At 41.1% G+C, this 21,299-nt stretch overlaps 1 protein-coding gene across 4 annotated transcripts in view; it reads right to left on the reverse strand.

Moving 5' to 3' along the window:
• Nucleotides 1-560: 560 nt before the first annotated feature.
• The window catches only part of frmpd3 (FERM and PDZ domain containing 3), a 65,244-nt gene continuing 44,505 nt past the window's right edge, over nt 561-21,299 (reverse strand). Inside the window, exons 3-17 of one of the 4 annotated variants that reach the window (XM_068586637.1) lie at nt 17,185-17,297; nt 16,858-17,012; nt 16,650-16,752; nt 16,300-16,345; nt 15,562-15,666; nt 12,946-13,053; nt 11,124-11,255; nt 10,131-10,250; nt 9,658-9,794; nt 9,011-9,137; nt 8,552-8,641; nt 8,145-8,324; nt 7,784-7,919; nt 6,165-7,049; nt 561-5,387 (exon numbers count right to left, since the gene is read on the reverse strand). In XM_068586637.1, coding sequence (XP_068442738.1) covers nt 2,572-5,387; nt 6,165-7,049; nt 7,784-7,919; nt 8,145-8,324; nt 8,552-8,641; nt 9,011-9,137; nt 9,658-9,794; nt 10,131-10,250; nt 11,124-11,255; nt 12,946-13,053; nt 15,562-15,666; nt 16,300-16,345; nt 16,650-16,752; nt 16,858-17,012; nt 17,185-17,225 — 5,181 coding nt within the window. In that variant the 5' untranslated portion in view covers nt 17,226-17,297 and the 3' untranslated portion in view covers nt 561-2,571. Of the gene's footprint in view, nt 5,388-6,164; nt 7,050-7,783; nt 7,953-8,144; nt 8,325-8,551; nt 8,642-9,010; nt 9,138-9,657; nt 9,795-10,130; nt 10,251-11,123; nt 11,256-12,945; nt 13,054-15,561; nt 15,667-16,299; nt 16,346-16,649; nt 16,753-16,857; nt 17,013-17,184; nt 17,298-21,299 lie in introns of those variants that run through there. The other 3 variants (XM_068586628.1, XM_068586654.1, XM_068586647.1) reach the window with 3 other exon arrangements.

Genomic DNA, 21,299 nt, shown 5'->3' on the forward strand with positions numbered 1-21,299 from the left:
GGACGTCATTGGCTTAAAGCCATTCTAATGGACACATTGTCACTATGGAACGTTTACTGCATGCAATGTCATTTCCAAATTCTCTGAAAGAGTTTATATTATATACTTTATTGCTCGTAAAACATGAGTTAACTTTGTACACAGACAGAAGACCACAGTGACGACAAGATCATTGACAGTAAATAAAGACAGGAATGAATAAGTGCAAATAATGAAACAATGGATTAAGCCTAGGCAGGCTCATTGTGAGAATGAAACACGGGCAAATCCACATAGTTTAGCAAAGCAACTGAACAATGACAAACCACAGAAAATGTTTATCAGAATGTTAAAATGTTCAAGAGTGTATGAGAAAACATTGTCTGATATTTTTGCTTATAAAAATAAACATGTCCCATGCTTTATACTTGATATATACTCATTAAAATATATGTTTTGCTATTAGTCTCTATGTTACATTACTACTATAAATAATTACCTTACAGACATGTTTTAACTTTTTCTTTTTACAAAAGAGTGAAGAGTTTGCATAAATATTAATGTTACAGGTAATGTTTTAAAAGTGTCTTATTCTTTCAAATATGTTATCTTACTATTTACATTTGTGAAGAATAATACATTTCAATACTGAATATCATTTGCAAAACATTAACATATTTATTTTTTGCTGTTTTTTTCCACTTTAGAAATGGAAAATGATCTATACAATCAGTATCATCACCTTCAATGGCCAAAGTAGTTGCCCCTGAAAGTCTAATACGTAAAGAAAAACATGCAGTACAGTGAAAGAGAGAACACTGCATATGCCTTTGGAAAATGCCACATCAACAGCAAAGGACCAACCGTTAAAAGAGAGTGCTTGTGAACACTACCAATGGGTTCTGAAACCAAGAAAAGAAGTACAACAAAGCCGATATACTGATACATTGGAGGTCATTCTTTGTGTAAAATAAAATGTGTTATAGTATGGGGAGCTTTATTGCTAAATTGAAGATAAATCAAATAGTCACATACATATTAATAAACAATCTTAAAAGCTGAAAACAAAAAAGTTGTAAGCGGCTCAGATTTATAGCAGTATATATATATAAAGCCAACACTGAAATACCTTTACCCAGGCTGGATATCAACCTCATACACGTCACAATTTTGGTTTCACAGCACCCTCTTTTAACAGTATTTCCGGTATACATGGTAGGCCAGTACATATAAAGTCTCTCTGACGAATTTCAAGGAATAACAAGAGGATGAGACACAAAGAAGATTTCAGACAGGAAACAGATGTGTTAGTTTTATTAAAATACATAGAAAACTACTTTGTGTGTTTCTTATATATTTGCTAGATTGCACAATGTATAACAGCACATAGAAAGCAAATTAGTTTATACTTTATCCGGAAACCTGAATTAAAAACAAAGGATCCTTTCGAAACTGGTAAACTGGTAGCTTTTGAGGTGGTGGATTATGTAAAACTGGTAGTGTGGACTCAAGTGAGGTTTTCAGCAGCAGTGTGAATAAAAAACACTTAATCAAACATTAAAAGATATATTCCAACTTCAGAGCTAATTTCAGAGGTTGTGCAAAATTCTAGTGGTAAGTTTACCTACTTACAAGTGGATGGCTATATTTAAAACTATATTTCAAGACAAGTGAGTTGCAAACGAGCCATGGATCAGTGATGATGTAAAATACACCGTGCGTTCTTTAGTACAGTGTGGGCATCCATTCTCCACAGCTGAGTCAGGTAACGGCACTCATTACTGTATAGTGGATAAGACTGACTTGGGTCTCTGCTACATTGTCTGCCCAGAGCGGGTGTGTTTCATACCTGCACTGTTATAGTGATAGAATGGGCTTCTGTCAGTCAATATAGTTAAAAATGTCATCGTCGTTTTTCAGCGGTTTTCATTTTCCAACACTGTCACTTAAATTTTTACTCATGTATCACTACGCCAGACATTGTCACCATAGCTAACAGAGAGATCTCCATTTTGCATTACAACAGTTAATATTTTCAAAAAACAAACACATCACCATCTAACCAGCCAATGCTTTGGACTACGCAATTTACAGGAGTCGCTACTTGACGAGATCTCTGAAGTATTTTTGTCCAGAGCATACATTTATTTGATGATTTATTATAATCTTTATATTTCTCTTAACTCAATACATTTCAAATATATTCTTCACTTTTTTTCTTCACAAAACTTTATATTATTTGCTAAGTAGACACAACCCAAATATACATTACATATAAAATGTTATACTTCAATGACTCATGTAGATTGTGAATGTTGATATAAGGTGATTAGCCCTGTATCACCCAGTCTGTTATAGGGTTCTTATTCCATTGTGCATTAGTTTGGTGTATCTTTATATTTCAAAACAAGATCCACAAGGCTACCTCAGGGCCTGTAAACATGAGATGGAACAGCTGCATTGCAATGTTTTACTGAGGATGAGTCATTGCATGTCTTGTAAAAATTGTAAACAATAAACAAATAATGAATTTGGATAGTGTAGCCACCCACATTCTGGACGATTTTCATCACGTCCTTTCCAGATGTATTCTTACTGGTCAGGCAGAGTTTTGATGGGTCGAGTGAGTGAGCTCATGTTATTTGTGTTGGAGGAAACTTGAGGGCTCACTGATTTCGTCGGCAAGCTGCTTGAGTGCCCCATTGATTCTTCTGCTGCACGCAGAAGCAAAGTGTAGTTGATAGCTACTTCCTCAACTTTTCTTAACAGCTGCAGCCTTTGGGTTTCTGAACGAACCCCCCTGACCAATTTGATGAAGGTCTGAGTTAGTTCACACAACACTTGAAAGCTGGCCGTGACCACAGCAAGCATACGTGTCGGGCTTTTTTCAACACTTGCCACTCGTCGACAAGATGCTCTGAATTCTTTGAAGCGCACTGCCAGCTCCTGTTTGTACTCTGCAATCTGTGAGGGCTGTAGGCGAGCCTCGCCCTCAGCTTGTGGGCCGTTAGCACACTGACGCAGAATAGCAAGCAACTCATTAGCATCCAACTGGGCATTTAGGAAACCATCAGGCAAGCTAAACGTTTTTCCCTGTAAAGCCTGTACCCGTGCAAGGCTCCCCTCCATTGTAACACAGGCTCTCAGGTCAATCTCCTGTGTCTGTGGCTCCTCCTCCTCCTCTTCCTCCTCTTCCTCTTCCCCACTGCAATCCTCTGCATCAAGCACCTGAAGTGTTTTGCTTACTACAGGAAAGGTATGCGAGTCGAGCTCCATGCCTGGAAGGACCTGAAGGGGTATGGAGTATGAGAGCTCATCCTTTTCACTGCTTTCATCTGCAGCATCACACTTCCTGTAGCAGAAACAGAATGAGCAGCATTTATCCTTGTCATCACTGTCTTCACTGGGCATGGTCAGCAGCACCTCGTTAGTCCCTTCTTTATTTTCACGCAATAACTCTTCTCCCTGAATGAAAAACACACCCTTTTTACCCTTCCCCTCTACTTGGTGAGACTGAGTGTGGACTGGCTCTACTGGGGTGGGGAGCCTCAGCCCTGTGGCCCTCACTCTCTCCATCTCCTTCTCTAGACTCTTTGCTTTGGGTCTCACCTCAGCATACACAGGCATGCTACTGCTATTATCTAGCTCTCCAATGCTGTATCGCCTCTGGAGCTTCTTATTTTGTGGAGCTTCCATGCTATCAGTTTGAGAAGCACAAGTGGGCAAGCAGGAACCCTGCTCTCCCCTCGGCTCTCTTGACTCCAGACTGGTAGAGCGTATTCGTGTGGTCTTGATCTCCAAGGTCTGAGGTCTTCTTGGAGCACCTTGGATGTGAGGTGTTTTGGAGTCACCTGGAGGGGTTTTAGACATAGGTCTCTCTCTGCCTCTATGTTGTGTCTCTGTTGTGGAACCAACTGGTGTGTCTGGTAGTCGCATGCCCCTACACATTCGCTTACAGTCACAGCTGCGTCGCTGCTCCCTGGATATACCTGGAGCCTTTAGGACAGGGCTGGTGCGGAGCTGGCAGGCACAAGGAGTGCCTGAGGGCACAGGTGAGGATCCTTGGGGCAGAAATTCTCCTTGGGATGACTTGGGTTTCAGTAGCTCCTCTAAGAACTCTAGTTCATACTGGCGGACTTTCTGCAACTGAGCCCTTCGTTCATCTGTTTCTCTTCGCATTCGTGCCGGGAAGGTAGCTGAAAGAAGGTTTCTAAAGCTCAAGAAAGGTGCACTCCGCTGGGACTTCCCCTTACCACTGCATTGCTTCTTTGAGTCTCTGGCAGGGAGAGTGGAGACCTTATCTACAGAGGGGCTAGGTGTTGTCAGGTCATCTAAAATAGGTAATGATTTTATGAGGCATTTCTGTGACTCTGGGTGGGATTTGCTTGGCGCACTCTCAGTCTTGTTTTCAGCTGCCTCTCTTCTCTCTGCCTTTACAGGCAAACGAGGGGAGTGCTTGGTTTGTATTTGAGGGCTGGGTTTTGCCAAACTAGGATCCGCTCCTACTCTTACTGCATTCTCTTTGCTGTTAGCAAGCTGAAGGCCTTTGGCCCGAAGACGCTCGTCATCTGTGGGGGAGGAGGATTGGAACACTGCTATCTTCTGAACTTGTGGGTCTTTTAGTCTTAGTTGAGGCCCAGGCTCCTGTTGCACTGGGCATGTGCAGAAAAGGTTGTCAACTGGCAAAAGTTCTGTAGAGCTTGAAGGCTTCATGGTCTCACTAGAGGCAGTCTTGGCATCTTGGCACATATTAGTGGGAGAAATCTTGGCGGAGGCAATTCTGTCCACAGGTAGGAGGATAGGTAAGGCTTTGTTGCTAGGGTTTGTTATAAGAGGTGCTGTTGTCTTCCCCTTTTTACCATCCAATAAATTTGGGCTCAAGGTCTCCCCAGAAGAATTTGATAACTTCTGATCTTTTTTGACTTGAGCTGTCAGTGACGCACCAGCCACTTTAAGTTCATCAAGCGACTTAGAAGAGCGATCAGGGATGTTTACTTTGGTGGACTCAAGGTTTGCTTTCTTCTCTTCTTTTTGTTCAGTCTGAGTCTCCTGATTGCCTCCCTGCTCTGTCACAATACTGAGTACTGGAGAGTCTTGACTGGGACTGACTTTGAAGGGAACCGTCTTGCTGAGAATTACTTGCTTGGGTGGACAGCCAGCACGAATCTGACCCACAGAGAAGGCCCCAGTCCCAATGGTCTTTGCTGTGCAGCCAGGAATAGCCAGGGGAAAGTCACGGCGGCAGAGTATACGTTCTTTGTTGATATGATGAGCCAGCAAGTAGGCCTGGTTCTGGTTTTGCTTCATAGCTGACACCATCTCAGAAACATCAGTCAATTCAGAAGAGTTGGTCTCATGGCCTGAGTCCAATGATGACTCGGGTGTTATGGCAGCTAAGACAATCAGCCCTGAGGATGAAGGCAAACAGCATACTGTTAGGATAATCAAGACATAATAAATATTAATAACATAAATATATTGAAAGTTTATATTTGTATTTATTCTAGTCAGTGAGTTATTAAACCATTTTCATGTGTGTTACAAGACAGCAAATATATATTTTGGAAAAGTTTTAATTTGTTCCCATAATCAGTGCTTTGGGGTCAGATACATACAATCCCCTTCCAGACCGATCTATGCACCAGTGGGCTTGCCTCACCAAACCTGAAAGAGCATCTGCTTTTCCATGTAATGTGTGCTGGATAAATGTGCCAAGACTAGAAAATGTTCTTACTCAATGTTCATGATATTGATTGGCAATTTTTCCTTCATAAAAAGCTACATTTTTGTTTAGATTGGGGGGCTTGTTTTTTTAAAATGTTTTTGAGACGCATGACATTATGTAATTAACGGCTATTGTTTTTGTTTCTTTTATGATATTTTTAGCTTGACATGGATATAATTCTAGTTTGGGCTTTCGGTAACTCTCTTCAGCAACCTTCAGTTGTCTTGAACCATCTACCTTAATTTATGTTGTATTTTTCCAGTTTTTGTACATGCATTGCGACCTCAAAATTAAAAGATTTTTCTACTTACAGAATTTTCTTGCCATTTCACAAGAAAATAAAAAGATGGTGTACTACAAAGGTACTGTGCAAAAGTAACACTTTGGAACACTATTGGATCAGTACTACTGTTAATACTGTGTGTAAGATGTGAGCTTTGGCATGACTGAGGCTTTTGACCTGCAGTCTGTGTTGGCTGTTGAGGGTGATGGGGGTAGTCTTCAGAGGCTGCCAACGCCTCTAGTGCCTGTAAGGTGGACACCAGGGCGTCGTCAAGCTCCTGGGCATGATCTCGGACTGTTCTTGTGGCCACATTATCAATTAGTGTTACGGGCACATCTTCCTTGGCTTGGGCCAGCTTCCCAAAGGTGACCCCAGTGCTGGCACTGGTTCGAGCCTTCCTCCCCCTCTTTGAGTCATCCTCATCCGAACTGTTGTCCCTGAATCCAGGTGGTGGGGCCGCAATAGCAGGTGGTGGTGGTTGCAGTTTCTCTACACCACCATCTGCCTCTTCCTCTTCTTCATTTCCTGGGGGTGGAAGTGCTATGAGGTCAACAGCGCCGCCATCTCTGGAGGCACAAGCACTGGAGCAGTATTTTCCGGAACTCCCACTACTGTTCATTGATGTTGACAGACCTTCTGCCTTATGTCTGGCTTTGCAGGAGTCACAAAAGTATCGTGAAGTTTTCTGTGATTGACACATTGTTTGGGATCGGATTCTGAATCCTGCATTCTCCACTGCTGGGCTCTCTACAATCCCAGCTATTTCCTCTGTACTCTGCTGGGTTGGGTCTGACTTAGTGCGGGGCCGCCCAGGGGGCTCATGGGAAATAAAGTTTTCATTGATGTCCAGTTCAGCATCAGGATGTGTTTGGAGCACTTGAAATTGCTGTTGTTCTCGAAGGTGGACATGACACAGGCCCAGATGCTGAGGCTCTGCCGGAACTAGGGCCCTTGAAGACCCTGATTCCCTGTGTGAGCTTTCCCTCTCGTCCCCTCGGCGCCCTCCACTTGGCAAGCTGGTTGCCCCAGAGCGTGGGTGAGCATGGTGGGAGCTTCTGTAATCTGAGGATAGAATTGTCAGAGCAGTGGAAAGTTTGAGGTGGTAAAAACTAGGGCGATAGAGAAGATCCAGATGGGAAAGCAGAGGTGACAGCTGGTGGTCACATGGGGATTATTTTGTTATTTCAGAGATGGATGTTGATAGTTGAAGTTTGTTTAAGGTTGGAGAGTTAGATTCTGGTGGAATGTGATGGTATGATGATCCTTCTTTTATGTGGACGACAGGTTGAGACAGTAGATGGCAGAAGATATTTTCATGTCTGATCAGTGTATATCTATATCTATATATACAAATATATAGATATATAGATATATATAATCTCAAACTAATGACCTGTAAAAACTCCATAATGTTAATTATTCTTGGGAAAAGAAATATGGACCATCTCATTCCAATGAGTCAAGATTGAGATGAGAGTAGAGACAGCAGAGGGCGCCATGGTATGTTAGTTCCAGGATAACCTGGTTACTACAGGTAATGATTTCAGCCAATGAAGAAGCAGCTCTGTGTCCATGAAGACTAAACATAAATGATTACCAAACATTGCCAGACATGCAGTGTCTACTATGATGCTGAAAGAAAGACACTTATACAACTCTAAATGGGTGACATGAATGTTTCATAATAAACTTTTAGGTAAACATTGTTTTCTATAATTTCTTGATGTATATTGTTTATTCACGACCTGTTTAAAACCCTCTACAAGTAAAAAAAAAAAAGAAGCCTTCTAACATACCTGCTTTGGTCAGCTGAGACTGACCAGGAGTCCGGAAGTAAATCGTCCGTTTGGGGTCTACAAACAGCTTGTAGTAGCCAGAGATGAGGCATGCAAAGTTACTGGCATCAGGCCATTCCATTAGTAAGACCAGGGGCTGCAAAAGGTGGGCGGGAGGGGAATTAGGAGACTATTTAGGGGACAGGCAATGAGCATTGCCTGCACATTTTGTAATGACCTGATGAAATAAAATGTTTAAAACTGTTGAACAATTTTGAACTCACAAAAAGAGGGCATGCAAAATACATACTTCCCCTGCTCCAAAATGGCGTCTTGTCATTATCAGAGATAATTATAGTGTACATCTTTACTGCTGTAATACCTTTGCCTCATGGATTGTCACCTCAACACGAGCCACTCCCTGGCTTTCTCGGTAGAGCTGGATCTTGACAACCCTACTGAACTCAGCCAGAACTGTAGTGAGGTTGTTTTTCAGGTCAATAACATGACTTATACCATGTCGAGGACCCACAAGCAGTGTTGTTGCTGATTGTTTCTCATCCTGTTGAAAACAAGAGGTTTACAATAAATTGTCTATTTAATACAGTATATTAGAACATTGCATAATACCTTTATAAATCCACTGTTTAGATCATTCTTTCAAATGTTGAACAGGTACCTTTTAAGCATGCTCCTTGTGCACAGCAACATGCACAGCTTTAAAGACACTAATTGAATAGAGCAAATAATATAGCTAAAGAGATGCATTTGTATTTAAACATGTATTACCAGTCCAACAGTGTGGAACAGTATGCCTCCAAAAGGTGGGAGGTCGTTCAGTACGCGCATATACTGCAGTTTTCCTTGGAGAGGAGGGACCTGTCAACAGAATAATAAACAAGAAACTCATCTTTGAGAGGAAGCCTTCTCCAGCACTTCACACCTCCTCCTGGGGGCGCTGTCGAGCCACAGATGTGGATCTTAAAGTGTTATGCAACAGTTACATCTAGGACTTCCTAATAAAAAGGACTAGTTATCAAGTAAACATTACAATAGAAAACAATTAATTAAAATCTCCCCTAAAGAAGGGGCAAAATGTTGAAATTGAAATGTCAATAGTAATCAAGAGTATGGCAATGTGGTGAGAGGTCTGCATTTGCAATGCTTATAAATAGGGTACAATGACAGTATACCCAAAGATAAAATTCTCTGAAAATTTGCATGGATATATGTTTTAGATGGAGGAACCTTATTGCCAGAAGGTGGTGGATGCTGGTAGGTCTTCAGCAACTGAGACAGGCTCTTGCACACATTCTTCTCCTTGACTGTTGGAAGCAAAGTGAGGGGAAGAAAAGGCTCTAGTCCCCACTCTTTTCTGTGTTCGAGAGCAAAGAGAAAGATGAAAGAGTATACACACAAGAGAAAAACAACAGTAGAGTGGTTAATCACAGTCCGGGGAAGATGTCCCCACTGTCCAACGGGAAGACGGTCAGCCAAGCATACATTGTTTTTGACTACTAGCTCGACATGGCCACCCTAAGTCTATTACAGTGGATCTGTTCTGCTTCTGTGATTGTGAGGACAAAAGCTAATTACTTGCTAGGTTGAGGTTTTGAAGAATAAATGAGCAAATTGAGGGAGAGATGTAATTTCACAAAGCAATGGATTTCTTTGTCTCATAGCAACCTGGGGAAAATGATCCCTGAGTAATTTGAGTTTCTAATACTATTGGGATTAATTATTAATCATTTAGACATTATTGAATGAACAAACTTCACTGTGGGACTCACTGATATGGTACACAGCATTATTAATGAGGTACAATGCAATACATCACTGTTACTCTGTAATTTCTTATGAATTTATTTGAAGGCTAATTTAGTTTGTGCACTTACTCAACATGCTTGAGAGAGATCTTCTGATTAGGCCGCGCGGAGGACACAGTGATGTAAATATGGAGCGCAGCCAATCGTAACGTGATGTCAGATTTCCAGTCCATGCCAAAGCGTTCCTTGATGACGTCATTGCGACTCTGTTAGGACATGTTGAATATTTGTTTTGTACAAAGATGACTGCAAACAACACTCTTAAAGAATGGAATAATTATGTAAGTATTAGCATTCGTTTAATTGCCAGAGACTGCTTCCAACTCCATATGACTGTTGGATATGTGAAGTTGACCTAGAAGCGTTTTTTGGTGAGCCTGCAAGGGCCCATTCGGCCCGCCTAGCTCTGGATCATGCACCCTTTCTCGCTGTAAAATCTGTCAAAGAAGGCAAAGCCCTTGCTCTTCGAGGAGACAACTCTCCAACAGTGTCATATGATTGAATGACATCCTTGTAAATCCTCCTTTAATCCAGGGCTTTACCTGTATATAGAGGTACTCAAAAGCAGCAGGGTCCCTTCTCAGCAGGTCTGCAGGGTCTTTGGGGAAGAAGCAGATGCGGAACAGACACTTCATCCCTTGGAAATAGGTTCTATGCACCACCTAAGGGAATACAACAATATCAGCTAGATAACCAAGTCCATCTTTAGCATTAATCATACATAACAGAGTAGAATTTCTGGAAGACGAACAAGGCACATTGTTAGTACTGGCCTGCAGTCATTCATTCCTGCGACTATCAGAAACTGCAATTTATCATCAGTTCCTGTGTCTACTTTGCAGAGTATCCGTGCTAAACATACATAAAGTTGCTCTGTATGAAGTGCAGAACATTAAAATACATTCGTAAAATTCATTTACATTATTATTATTTACATCACCATCGCATCCTTCATGTCTCAATTTAATTTCTAAGGCTTTTCCGGCCAATTTTGTGATGGATCTGATTAATCTGTGAGAAGAAGGTTGGTAAAGTACAGAGCCTGTTGCCAGTAGGTGGCGCTATGACCTTAAGTCAATTTTGGCCTTCAGGTGTGTTTCAACATAGACTCTTATCCAGCAACTGAAATTTGGAGCAGATTGGAAAATGTCGGATCAAATTACAACAACTTACCTTTTCATAGTGAAATGTACTTTTTTGCTGACACAACACAGCTACATAGTTCAATGAAAACTAAGATTGTTGTGAACCAATTTGACGTACATCTTCTGAAATCTCGAGGAGTTCTATAAAGTATAGTGCCTGGAAATGCAAAAAAATGCCTTGAATGCAGATTTATCTCAAAATGGCTCCCTTCCTGTTCGGTTTACAATTTAAATTCCAGAGGCTTTTTTTGTATGTCCAAATATATTGAAGACATTTTGCACATCTAGGTGAAATGTACTTCTATTGGTTGAAGTGCAAACACTTCAACCAATTGAAACTATTTTTTTACTCACAATCTTCCACACATTTTCCTGTTTTGGGTTTCTTACATGTGTCAGAGGCTGATTCTCCTGCAGCAGATGCAACCTCTGGTTCTGATCCAGACCACCTGCCTCTAACACCAATGCAAAGTGCTCAATGTAGCGCAGTGAGAGGCGGTCCTGCAGGGAGGAGATCACATCCTGGAAGACGACACATGGAAACCGATTAGAAATTGAAATTAATTTCCACAGTAGGAACGCATACCAGTGCACATTTGTTTTTGTTTAAAGCCTATTTTCACCCCAAATAACTCCATATGTGTAGGGTAGTTTGTCAAATTGACATCCTTGTGGGTGTGCAGGGTAAATGCCTGCTCCTTTGCAGATCAGTATCTATTAAAGTAGAGCTTGTCTCATCTCTTTTAAAATATATAGAGAAAACCTTTTGAGGGTTTCCGGTTTATCACAGCTTACCCTAGGATATGCCTAAGATAATGTTTTATTATTATTATGCCCTCTTAATATATTAGAGGCATGGACATTAAAAGGTAATATATTGTAGTAATATGTTGCGGTTGTTTGTAACTCTGTGTGGAGGCTCATTAAGAGCTGTAAAATATGTACACTAATGGGTTGCTCACCATAAACGATTGAATTGTTATTCATTGTTGATGTAACCTAAGCAACTGCTGTCTGAAAATAGGGATACACATTTTTAACAGTATTGACCTGTGAAATTTAAATTAAATGACACCTGGGTAGGCCACATAATCCTTTCATTCACAGAAAGTCTGAAGTGCATATTCTGGGCATCCTATTGTACCATTGATTCAATCTATGGCATTGTTTTATTGATCCGGGCCTTCTTATTATGCTGAAATTCCATTTAATTAGGCTGGAATTCCATTTAATTAGGCTGACATGAGTAGCTTCCTCCATCTACCATTTTAAGTGCTGCAGTGTTCCTCCTTTTCTCCCTCGGTTTCCCACCATGAGCAGAGGAGACATTTGTGAAATCTAATAGTCTGTCTAATGAGTCTGCTCAGAGATGTCAGACTCATCTTAGAGGCTGACAAAGAGAGATAAATGACCTCTGTCTGATTTAATTTATTTGTTGATTCATGGCTTTAATCACAGCACTGAGATTATACATTCACAAAATCGCTATGGGGAAGTATCACAAAATTAAACAGATTTTTCAAAAGAATTACTTATTAAATATAAACTTTAAAATGAGGACACTTGACTTGGTATTCATAGTCAGTGTTCAGACTTTGATGGCATACAGATAATCATATGTGTCTGAGTATGTGCATAAAAATCCATAGACATTTTACATTTTATTATGAAAAAGCCATCAATAATGAACAATGGTATGCTCATATTGGGTGTATTTATAACACGGCAAAATGTTAAACCTACAATTCGCCTATATAGCTGATTTTTCTTGGCAAACTTGGAGCAGCCAATCAAGCTGTACACATAACCATAACAAATTATTGTCTCATTAAGTTGTAACATTTCTTCAAGACATTATCATTCATGTGGAGTCACTCTGCATCTTGCTCTTTTTTTTGGTCCTTAACAGCCCCTGAGAAATTCAGCTCTTTAGCTGCTAAATGTCCCACTATGTTTGCCAGCAAGCCGCCATCTTTGTCTGTCTGCCATTTGGTGCAGGTAGATTGAACACAAACAGAAAGATTTGTAACTAAAATTCTCCACAGACTGTCAGAAACTGTAGAATTGTCTGATTAACCTGTGGATTTATCACTATGAACGGCCATTACACTGTTTGAGACCATTGTTAATATGAAAAAGCTTTAAAAAAAAATCACAATAATGTTGAAATTCAGTTGCCTTTCCCGTGTGCACGGCTGTATTGAATACATACCCTAACAGTGGTACGGCTATCAAATGTAAAGGACTTAATCTGTCCATTCTCCAGAAACACCTTCAACACATTTGGTATGAGTAGCAAGGAGTCGTCCTTGAGCATTGTCTGAAAGAGATTGAGGGAGAATACACCTTTGGGTTAGTAGGAGAACAAGGAATTATTTGTACAATATAAATCAATCTGATGTAATTGTAGTTTCCCGCTTTGCAAGACAAGTTGTGAAAAAGAAGGCGGTCTTTTAGGAGAAGTGTGAAGGAACAGATATGGCTCATGTGAACAGGGGAGAGATACTGTACTACGAGGTGCAAAACCCTGCCTTAGGATGCTCACCTCATGCATTGCATCAGGATCAAAGAAGGGCTAATTAAGTTTCTCCAGTCTGCCCATTCAATATGTATGCCGTGCAAAGTCAATTTAATGATTGGATTGAAAGCATTCATGACAGTTTCGTGGATGGAGGTTACTCAAAGCATTCGTTAGAAGAAAAGTTCTGACATGCAGCTCTGTTCATTATTTCTGGGATGTGATGTGACGGGCAGTCTCTGCCTTTTTTTTTTTATCTCGCTGAGGGCTTTTTAAGAAAATGACTCCGTTCCCATTATGTAGTTTCAAAGAATCACAGTTGTGACCAGAGGGAAGGGATATATCTACATGTTATAAGATACACTTGAGGGTTTTAATGTAACATTGAGGATGCATAGCAAGGATACAGCCCAGATGAAATCTCTCCTAATTGACCCTGTGTTAAGTACCCTCAAAACACTGGCCAATTATAGCGTAGCATTGACTAGCTCCGATTGGGGCGACTATTAGGCTCTGCTCTGATTGGGGCGACTATCAGTCTTTGCTCCGTAGACTCACTATGGGTGTTCTTAGAGAGTCTAGAAATTGTGATAGTGGTAGTGTGGGCTCCAAGGTAGCTCTGACAGCTTGACGAAGTAGCAACAGGGGAAGGGTCTTAGCGAAGGGTAAGTTCTGGGCCAGAACTAAATCAAATCACCTGGCATGGTGTGTGTGTAGTGTGCGTGCGTGTGTTTTGTGTGTGCGTGTATTTCTGCCAGTTTACCAAAAAGGGGGTGCGGCAGTGAGAACAAAAAGGTGTATCACTTGAAAACAGATTCATGTGAGGTTGTGTGTGTGTGAGTTAGTGCATGAGTGCATTGATGCATGCGAGTATGTGGTTGCAGCCGATGTGAACTTGCACTTGTTTTTCCGATGGTGGAAAAACACGAGGCAGACATTACTCACGACACTAAACAGGGATTTGGATTTACTGCAACAATGTATCTCAGCATTTAGTTGAGAGCTGTGTCCACAACAGATGCCCGGCAGTCTGTTTTTAGAGAACTCAAATACTCAGAAGGCTCAACAAGCTGTTCTTCTGTGCAGAATGGAAGCAACTAAAGCCTGAGTTGTGTGTGAACAACTCTTTCTCTATAATGCAGCATTAAAGCGAGGGTGAACCAGTGAAGGTCTATCTCTTCCCACACAAAGGTCTATCACTTCCCATGGCAAGTCACTGCCTTGGTTATTGTTAGTGAGGGGGAGCTTTAGCCATCACATGCAGGAAAAGTGTTAGAAGAGGCAAATCATAGCTTGGTGCCATAGCTTCATCTACTTCCCCCTTTTCTTCACTAAATAAATACCATGCTTGGTGGCCAAAACTGATCCGATCTTCAGATGATGAATAGCAGCCTGTGGCTCCTGATTAGAAATGTCTTGCCATGCATTTGGGGAGGTGGCTGAAACCTCTGATCGTTGCCAGTCATAACTGTTCCCTTCTACCTCTGCATCAATAGTGCCCTGTGTTTTCTTGAGCGATGATCAATTAGATTTACAATTCTAAGAGAGCAGGGAGACTTAAAATGCAGCTCTCCTACAGTCTTGCTCTTGCCATTAATGGAACAACTTGCCTTTGCTGGTTTGTAGGAACACCTCTCACTTCCACTGAAGTCTTCATTTTTTTTATAAGAAAGGAAATATATGTGTTCACATGACTAATGATTCTGCCAAGCTACAGTGGATGATAAAATCAGCTGTAATGAAAAACAAGTTTGAGCTGTCGGCCTTACACTCTGCGTTGGCTTTACCTAAAGGTTGTACGAGACCTGGTGGTCCGTGTGATGAGCAATCCTGTTCTCTATCTCCTCCATTTAGTTCAGGTAAATAGAAAATGGACTGATGGAATAGCTTGTCCTCCAACTTCAAATTCTTCATCGCCTATCAATTTCTTGTCATCTTCCTTATTTACAGTGCAGGCAACTGTATATCACCCCATAGATTATCACCCTATAGATGATTGAAACCTTTGAGATAACCATGTTATTTCTTTATAATATAATTAATAAAAACATATTAAATAAAAAATATAAGGAAGGAATAGACAAGAGCCTCCTTTTGGCAAAACATTGAATTATAATAGCTTTTTCTTCAAGGCTAAACTGCTGGACCAAAAACTCACACGCAGTCAAAAGTTCAGCCTGAAATTAGAGGACGGAGAGAGGATACTTGTGGCCTTTGTGATTGCTAATCAAACAAAAGAATTACACAGCTGGAGAAAGGGGGGCAGAGTAATGGGATGTGTTTGCATGCACATGTGGCAGAGAGACTTACTGAGTCTGGGTCGCTGATGGACACTTGCTCTGAAAAGCGCACTTTCGGCGGGTTGGTTCGCAGGCGGGCCTTTTTGGCTGCACTTATGAAGGCAGACTTAGGTGACTGAAGATAAGAAGAAAGAAAGACTCTTGAATCGGCTTGAATGAAGAGACACCAAATGAAAGAAAAGCCCCTGTGACTGCCAGTGCTAAAGAGATGTTTGTTGGAGAGCTGGTAATGCTGCTGCAATGCGACACTGTAAACCTACTTTCAACACAAAAACTTGCCTGCTAAAAGGTTAAATAGTTTTTTAAGTATTGTTCTTAGTACAATAAAGATGTTAAAGCCAACATATATGCAAATTCATGCAGAACTGCTACTTAAGGTTCCAAATAATAAGTATTTCCTCTTCTGAAAGCATCTAGTTCACTTAGTAGACTAAATAAGTGCTATATTTCTTTTTCTTCTATATAGATGGATGCACACACATCTTGTGTATCTTGTGTATGTACAAGGTCTTGTGTATGTGCCTGCATGAAGCTGTTTTTTAGGTATTACTAGAAAACTAAGTTACTCTAATGAAAGGCCTGGCCTTGAAGACTAATGTATCTGTGCACTGCATTAGTGCGCACTGTTGGAACAGAATACTGTACAGTGTTTCTTTACGATTCAGAGAGACAGGAAAAGACTGATGAAGAGGAAGATAATTCCTGAGGGAGAGGAACATGAAAAAGAGTGAGTTTCCCATTATACTACCTGATGGGGCTGCAGCACAGTGAGAACTATAGTGTCTTTGCAGTGTCTATGGAAAGACAAAAGAGAGTGGAGTGGGATTAGATAACGCCACAGACAGCATGGTATTTGGAGAGCTTCTCCAGTTTATATCTGCCATATCCTCGTTGTCCTTCAGCTGCAAAAGGACTGTCTCATCCACAGGTTTGTGTTGATGTCAGGCATCACTGGCAATAAGACACAGTTTGCTAGTTTTGATCCACCCTCTTCAACCATGTCCACTTTACTTCCACTTGCCTGTGTTGCTGGTCCCCTGGCCCATACCCTCCTCCTAGCCCTCCCCCCCTCCCTCCTGGGACAGTAAAGGATGTTACCTTACAAGGTCTATGACTCTCTCTCGGGGCGCGTCGCTCACCGTCTCCTCGTTAATGGCCAAGATCTGGTCTCCAGGAAGAAGCTTGCCAATGGAGGGGCCGTCTGCAGATGAGATTGAATATATAGCCAGCATACCGAGTCATAAACATACAGAAAAAGGGAAGTTTTAATTTGACCTTTTTCTCACACAAACACACACACACTAACCAGCAGAGACGGAGCGTACAATGACTGGCCTCTGGCTGCCTGCAATAAAGCCGAAGCCTTCAGTCGGGTGGCGCTGGATGGTGACCTGTCGAGCTGAGGTAGGACTTAGGGTACCACTGTCCATACCATCTTGGCTCTCCTCTAACATTGCAGAGCTGCAGAGGACATACACACATTCATAAATATATAGAGAAAGGAATATGCACATGCCTTTTTGATATGATATACTTTTTATAAGATACAACTTCATGTATCCTTTTTAAAATTGTTGTAAATATTGTCTTTGTGCAGAGAAAAAGTGTCAAGGTCATGTGTAGCACAGGGTACCTGTCACATGCGTTCGTGTGTCCATCCTGGACCTTTGCCATCCCCTGAGAGGAGGGAGCAGCATGGGACAGGGTCGCACTGCAATGGCCACTCTCTGTTTCGCAATCATTCACCTGCACAATAGAAAGGAGGAGACAACCTCAGAAATAATATACCCTGTTTTCTCCTCAAAATGTTACTCGTTTGAAAAACGTTCACAGCTTTCCTGACCACATCTTGGAACGCTGCTGCACAGAAAAATGAAAGGATAGATGTGAAGCTAAAAAAATGGAACATCAAAATTACAGTCTGATGCATTTGGCTCCTCACAAGGTTCTGCGTTGCAATGAATATGCACAAGATGGAAGTAAAATCGTAGGTAATTGTGTTACTAAAAGCACATGACATTTGAGGCCAGCCTTTCTGAGAAACTATATAACTGCAATTATCAAGGACCTATAACATTCAGACATAGAGTATTTAAGACATTAAGGTCTCTGAATCTGCCAAACTCTCCCAGTGTGGACCAAGCTGCTGCTGTGAACCACACATGCTCTTTTACAGAGGCCTGTGTGGGAGGCATCGAGAGCAAGATTACTAAAAGACTTTGTGTGAGTGTGTATGTGACACGTGGGCTTCTGTTTGTTGCAGAAAAAATGGATGGAAATGATTGTGTGATAGAAAGAGAGCCAGATTTTTCTGCTCATATCTGTGATCTAGAACTCTGATGATTGCTGACTAAAGATGAGACACTGATTGTGATGCTAATGGTGCAGATGGGCTACAACAGAGACACGGATAAAGAGCACGACGGCAGTGTTGATTATTATGCAGGGATACACTGTGGAGAGCAAATATCTTTCTGAGTGCCACAGGCAGAGAACAAACTGCCAGTAACAGGAGGCTGAGTCACATTAGTCAATAGTTCAGATTCATATTCTTGTCACTTGCTGTTTCTGATAACAGTGGCTTATAGGGGAGCATGGCTCATTTACAATTCCAGCGATGCATTACTGATCTCTACCTTGTGTCATTGTATCAGTCGAGGGTTGATGCATCACAGATAAGATATTGAGCTCAGTCCATGAGAACAAAATCTATTACATTACGTTCACTTTGAATTTGAATTATGCTAATCGTTCAAAAGATTACATTTGAATACAAAATTCTATTTTCAGATTCAGCTGACTTACAAAAGGTCATCGGCCTGTATCAAAGGTGCACAGCGGTCACAAATGACACTTCACCAGCTGGGTTTTTCAATGTTTTTGATTGAGAATGTTACTTTTTCCTTAAATTCTCCAAATTGTTTTGACAGTGCACACCGCTACCCATTTATTTATCTACTTTCTCTCCCACTAATGTCTTTGTCTTGCTCTCCCTCTCCAGTTGCTGAAAAGACATCCATCATGTTGGATCTTCAAGGAGGTGCGTCAATATATATGTGTGTCATTATGAATGTCAGTGACTCCCAAGATTGCCAAGATTTGACCTCATCAAGGACACCTTATAAATATCCTTGTTGTGAATAGTCTGCACTTATACCATGTCTATTATTCATAGAGCCTTCATTGTATTCTGAAAGTCACTGAATATTTTCTACATCTCAAGCTCAAATAGAGACACTGGCAGCTGGAAATGATGAAGTACCATCATCATGATCCGTACACAAGCATGCAAAACTGTTATTGAATCAGTAACAGAGGAATATGTCCTCTGTGAGTGTTTCTCCTGTGGCTTTGTGGAGGCCGCACAAAATGTACAGCTTTTCTTCTCTTAATTTAGAGAAGAGTTTTGGCATTCAAAATAAGTAGTGAGGAGGAGCTGAACAGAAGGGAGATCGATGAAGGTAGCCGGCGGGACACTGAGCGTACACGTCTGCAAAGACACACAGCCATTCAGCAGAGGGGCAGACCTTTTACCGAGAGAGGACACCGAGGAATTTTGTCAAGGAACGATCCCCAAGGGCATCGGCAGGACTGACCGTTGCTATGGCTACGGTTCTCGGTAGCTTGTCGAAGCTCGGATGGACGGAGAGATAGTGGGTGGATGAGAATAGTGATGTGGCCGCTACGAGGACAGAGAAGACTAGCTAGACGCTCTTCGATCACCCTGCAGCCACTGTGGCCAGATGCCAACATTTCCTCGGGCACCAGAGGTCAGGGCATCACATACCTGCTCTGCTCCAGTGTCCCGGTCTGCAGCAGCAGCTCATCAGGCCTCAGGATCTGGGAAGAATAACCTTTTGTGTATTATCCTCCCAGGCCTGCATTCTCACAGAGCTCTCATTGGCGTGTAGGGACGCTGCATTTGATACAGCAGCATTGCTGAAGCGTTTCACTTCCAGTGTGATCAGGTGTTCAGAAATGAGAGATACAGGTTGAAACCAACCATCAACCATCAGTTGGTTAGTCTTTAGATACTGATACAACCAGCTTCCAGTTTATTGGGTTCATTGGCACTGCATACAAAAATAAAATAAAATCCTTACAAATATAATGTTTCCCATATACTCAGATACATGTTGATCAAACTTGTAACTTCTCCCCGGGCGCTTCTCAGCAGCCCACTGCTCCTAAATTGCTATGGATTGGTTGAATGCAGAGACCAAATGTCATGTATGTATGTAAAAATATGTAATATGACAAACGTGATGAAGTTTAAAGTCAGGCTAAAGCTGGAGGATTTAGTTTGTTTTCAAACAGAGTTTCTAATATTTTAGAAACACAGAGATACATTTTATAGGCTTCATAAGAACTTAATATTTATTGGGTTTCACTGGATGCAGCTAATGGTTACCTTGTATAATCTGGCAGCTTAGAGTATACTACAACTTGTATGTGCAGTATGAAGCAAGTTTTGTTTTTGACGACAAGAATAAAAAAAATGCATGCAATTACTTTAGTGAATAATTAGAATACGCCAGCGAAACAAACATCGCACTTTAATGCCCTTTTTGTCTCTCTTTTTATGTTGCTTTCTCTTTTCCTTTTTACTCTTTGAGGTGAAAGACTCCAAATTAGTGAAGTCTGAGAGCAAAGATGAGCAAAGACTTCCATGTTGCGAATACAAATACTAAAGCCTGAGAGCTGCAGTCCTGTCCTGTCTTGGTCCTACCACTAAGCACGCTGGAGGATTAGGATGAGATATTAGGTTGTTTTGATAGTTGTCTTCGTTCCCCTTATCTTCTTAGAACTACTGCAAAGTATCACAACTCCATAAATCACAAGTATTAAATAGAAACATTTTACATATTTGATTAAATGCATGAATAGGGAATATTGCATGAAAATATGAAGATTAACGTATAGCTTATTTATTGGCTAACTTGTCAACAGGCATATTCATAGAGAACCGTGAGCTTTTATTTAACAATATTGATTAATGAATTTAGGATAAATGAATGTAACATTCATTCTGCTCGTGCAACATAATTCAGACCTAATTAGTTTAGCTTATTCCAAATCGCAAGGGTTGCGGCTCAGCCTTTTGGATGCTGCGTCTCAAATGTAGATTCCTAATTATGGTTTAATCGGAATTAAAGAGTCCATTCCAGTGTCAATTAGCATAGCACTTCAACATGAATTATCTGGCTACTTACCCTGTTGATGCTTGAGAACTTTTCACTTATTTCACTGTTATACTAACAGTGAGCTGTAAAGCTCTCTGATTAACTGTGTTTGTTAAATGCATGAATTATAAATTGTAATTTGAATCAGTGATGGGATCAACTGCAGAAACTTGGGACTTGTGCAGCACTAACTGAGAATGGAAGAGAGTCGTAAGTGACTGTGTATTATTGGATCATTGCCTTGAAAAGCCAGACAATAGGTGAGTGCTATCTCTGTGATTATTTATGACGGACGGGCAGATGAACAGGCTGAGCTTGTGTCCTCTGGCTGACAAAATAATTCATGAGCATAAGAATGCATTAGTATTTTGTCAATTTAATCTAATATTGGTTTTTCTTTTAGGAGGAGTTTGTGCTCCCAGTTGTATACTGCTCTATTGGTCAGTTCCATATTAGAAATTGCTCTGAGTGAACTTGTACTTCTTTTGATCACGTGAACTGAAGCTATTTACGGCAGCAGTAATGTCAGTCATCTGTAGAGGCTCGTACTCAGATAGCTTACAAG

The sequence above is a fragment of the Clinocottus analis genome, unplaced genomic scaffold (genome assembly GCF_023055335.1).
Source record: "Clinocottus analis isolate CAN_PGR_092001 unplaced genomic scaffold, fCliAna1.0.p SCAF_10, whole genome shotgun sequence".
Classification (NCBI taxonomy): Eukaryota; Metazoa; Chordata; class Actinopteri; order Perciformes; family Cottidae; genus Clinocottus; species Clinocottus analis.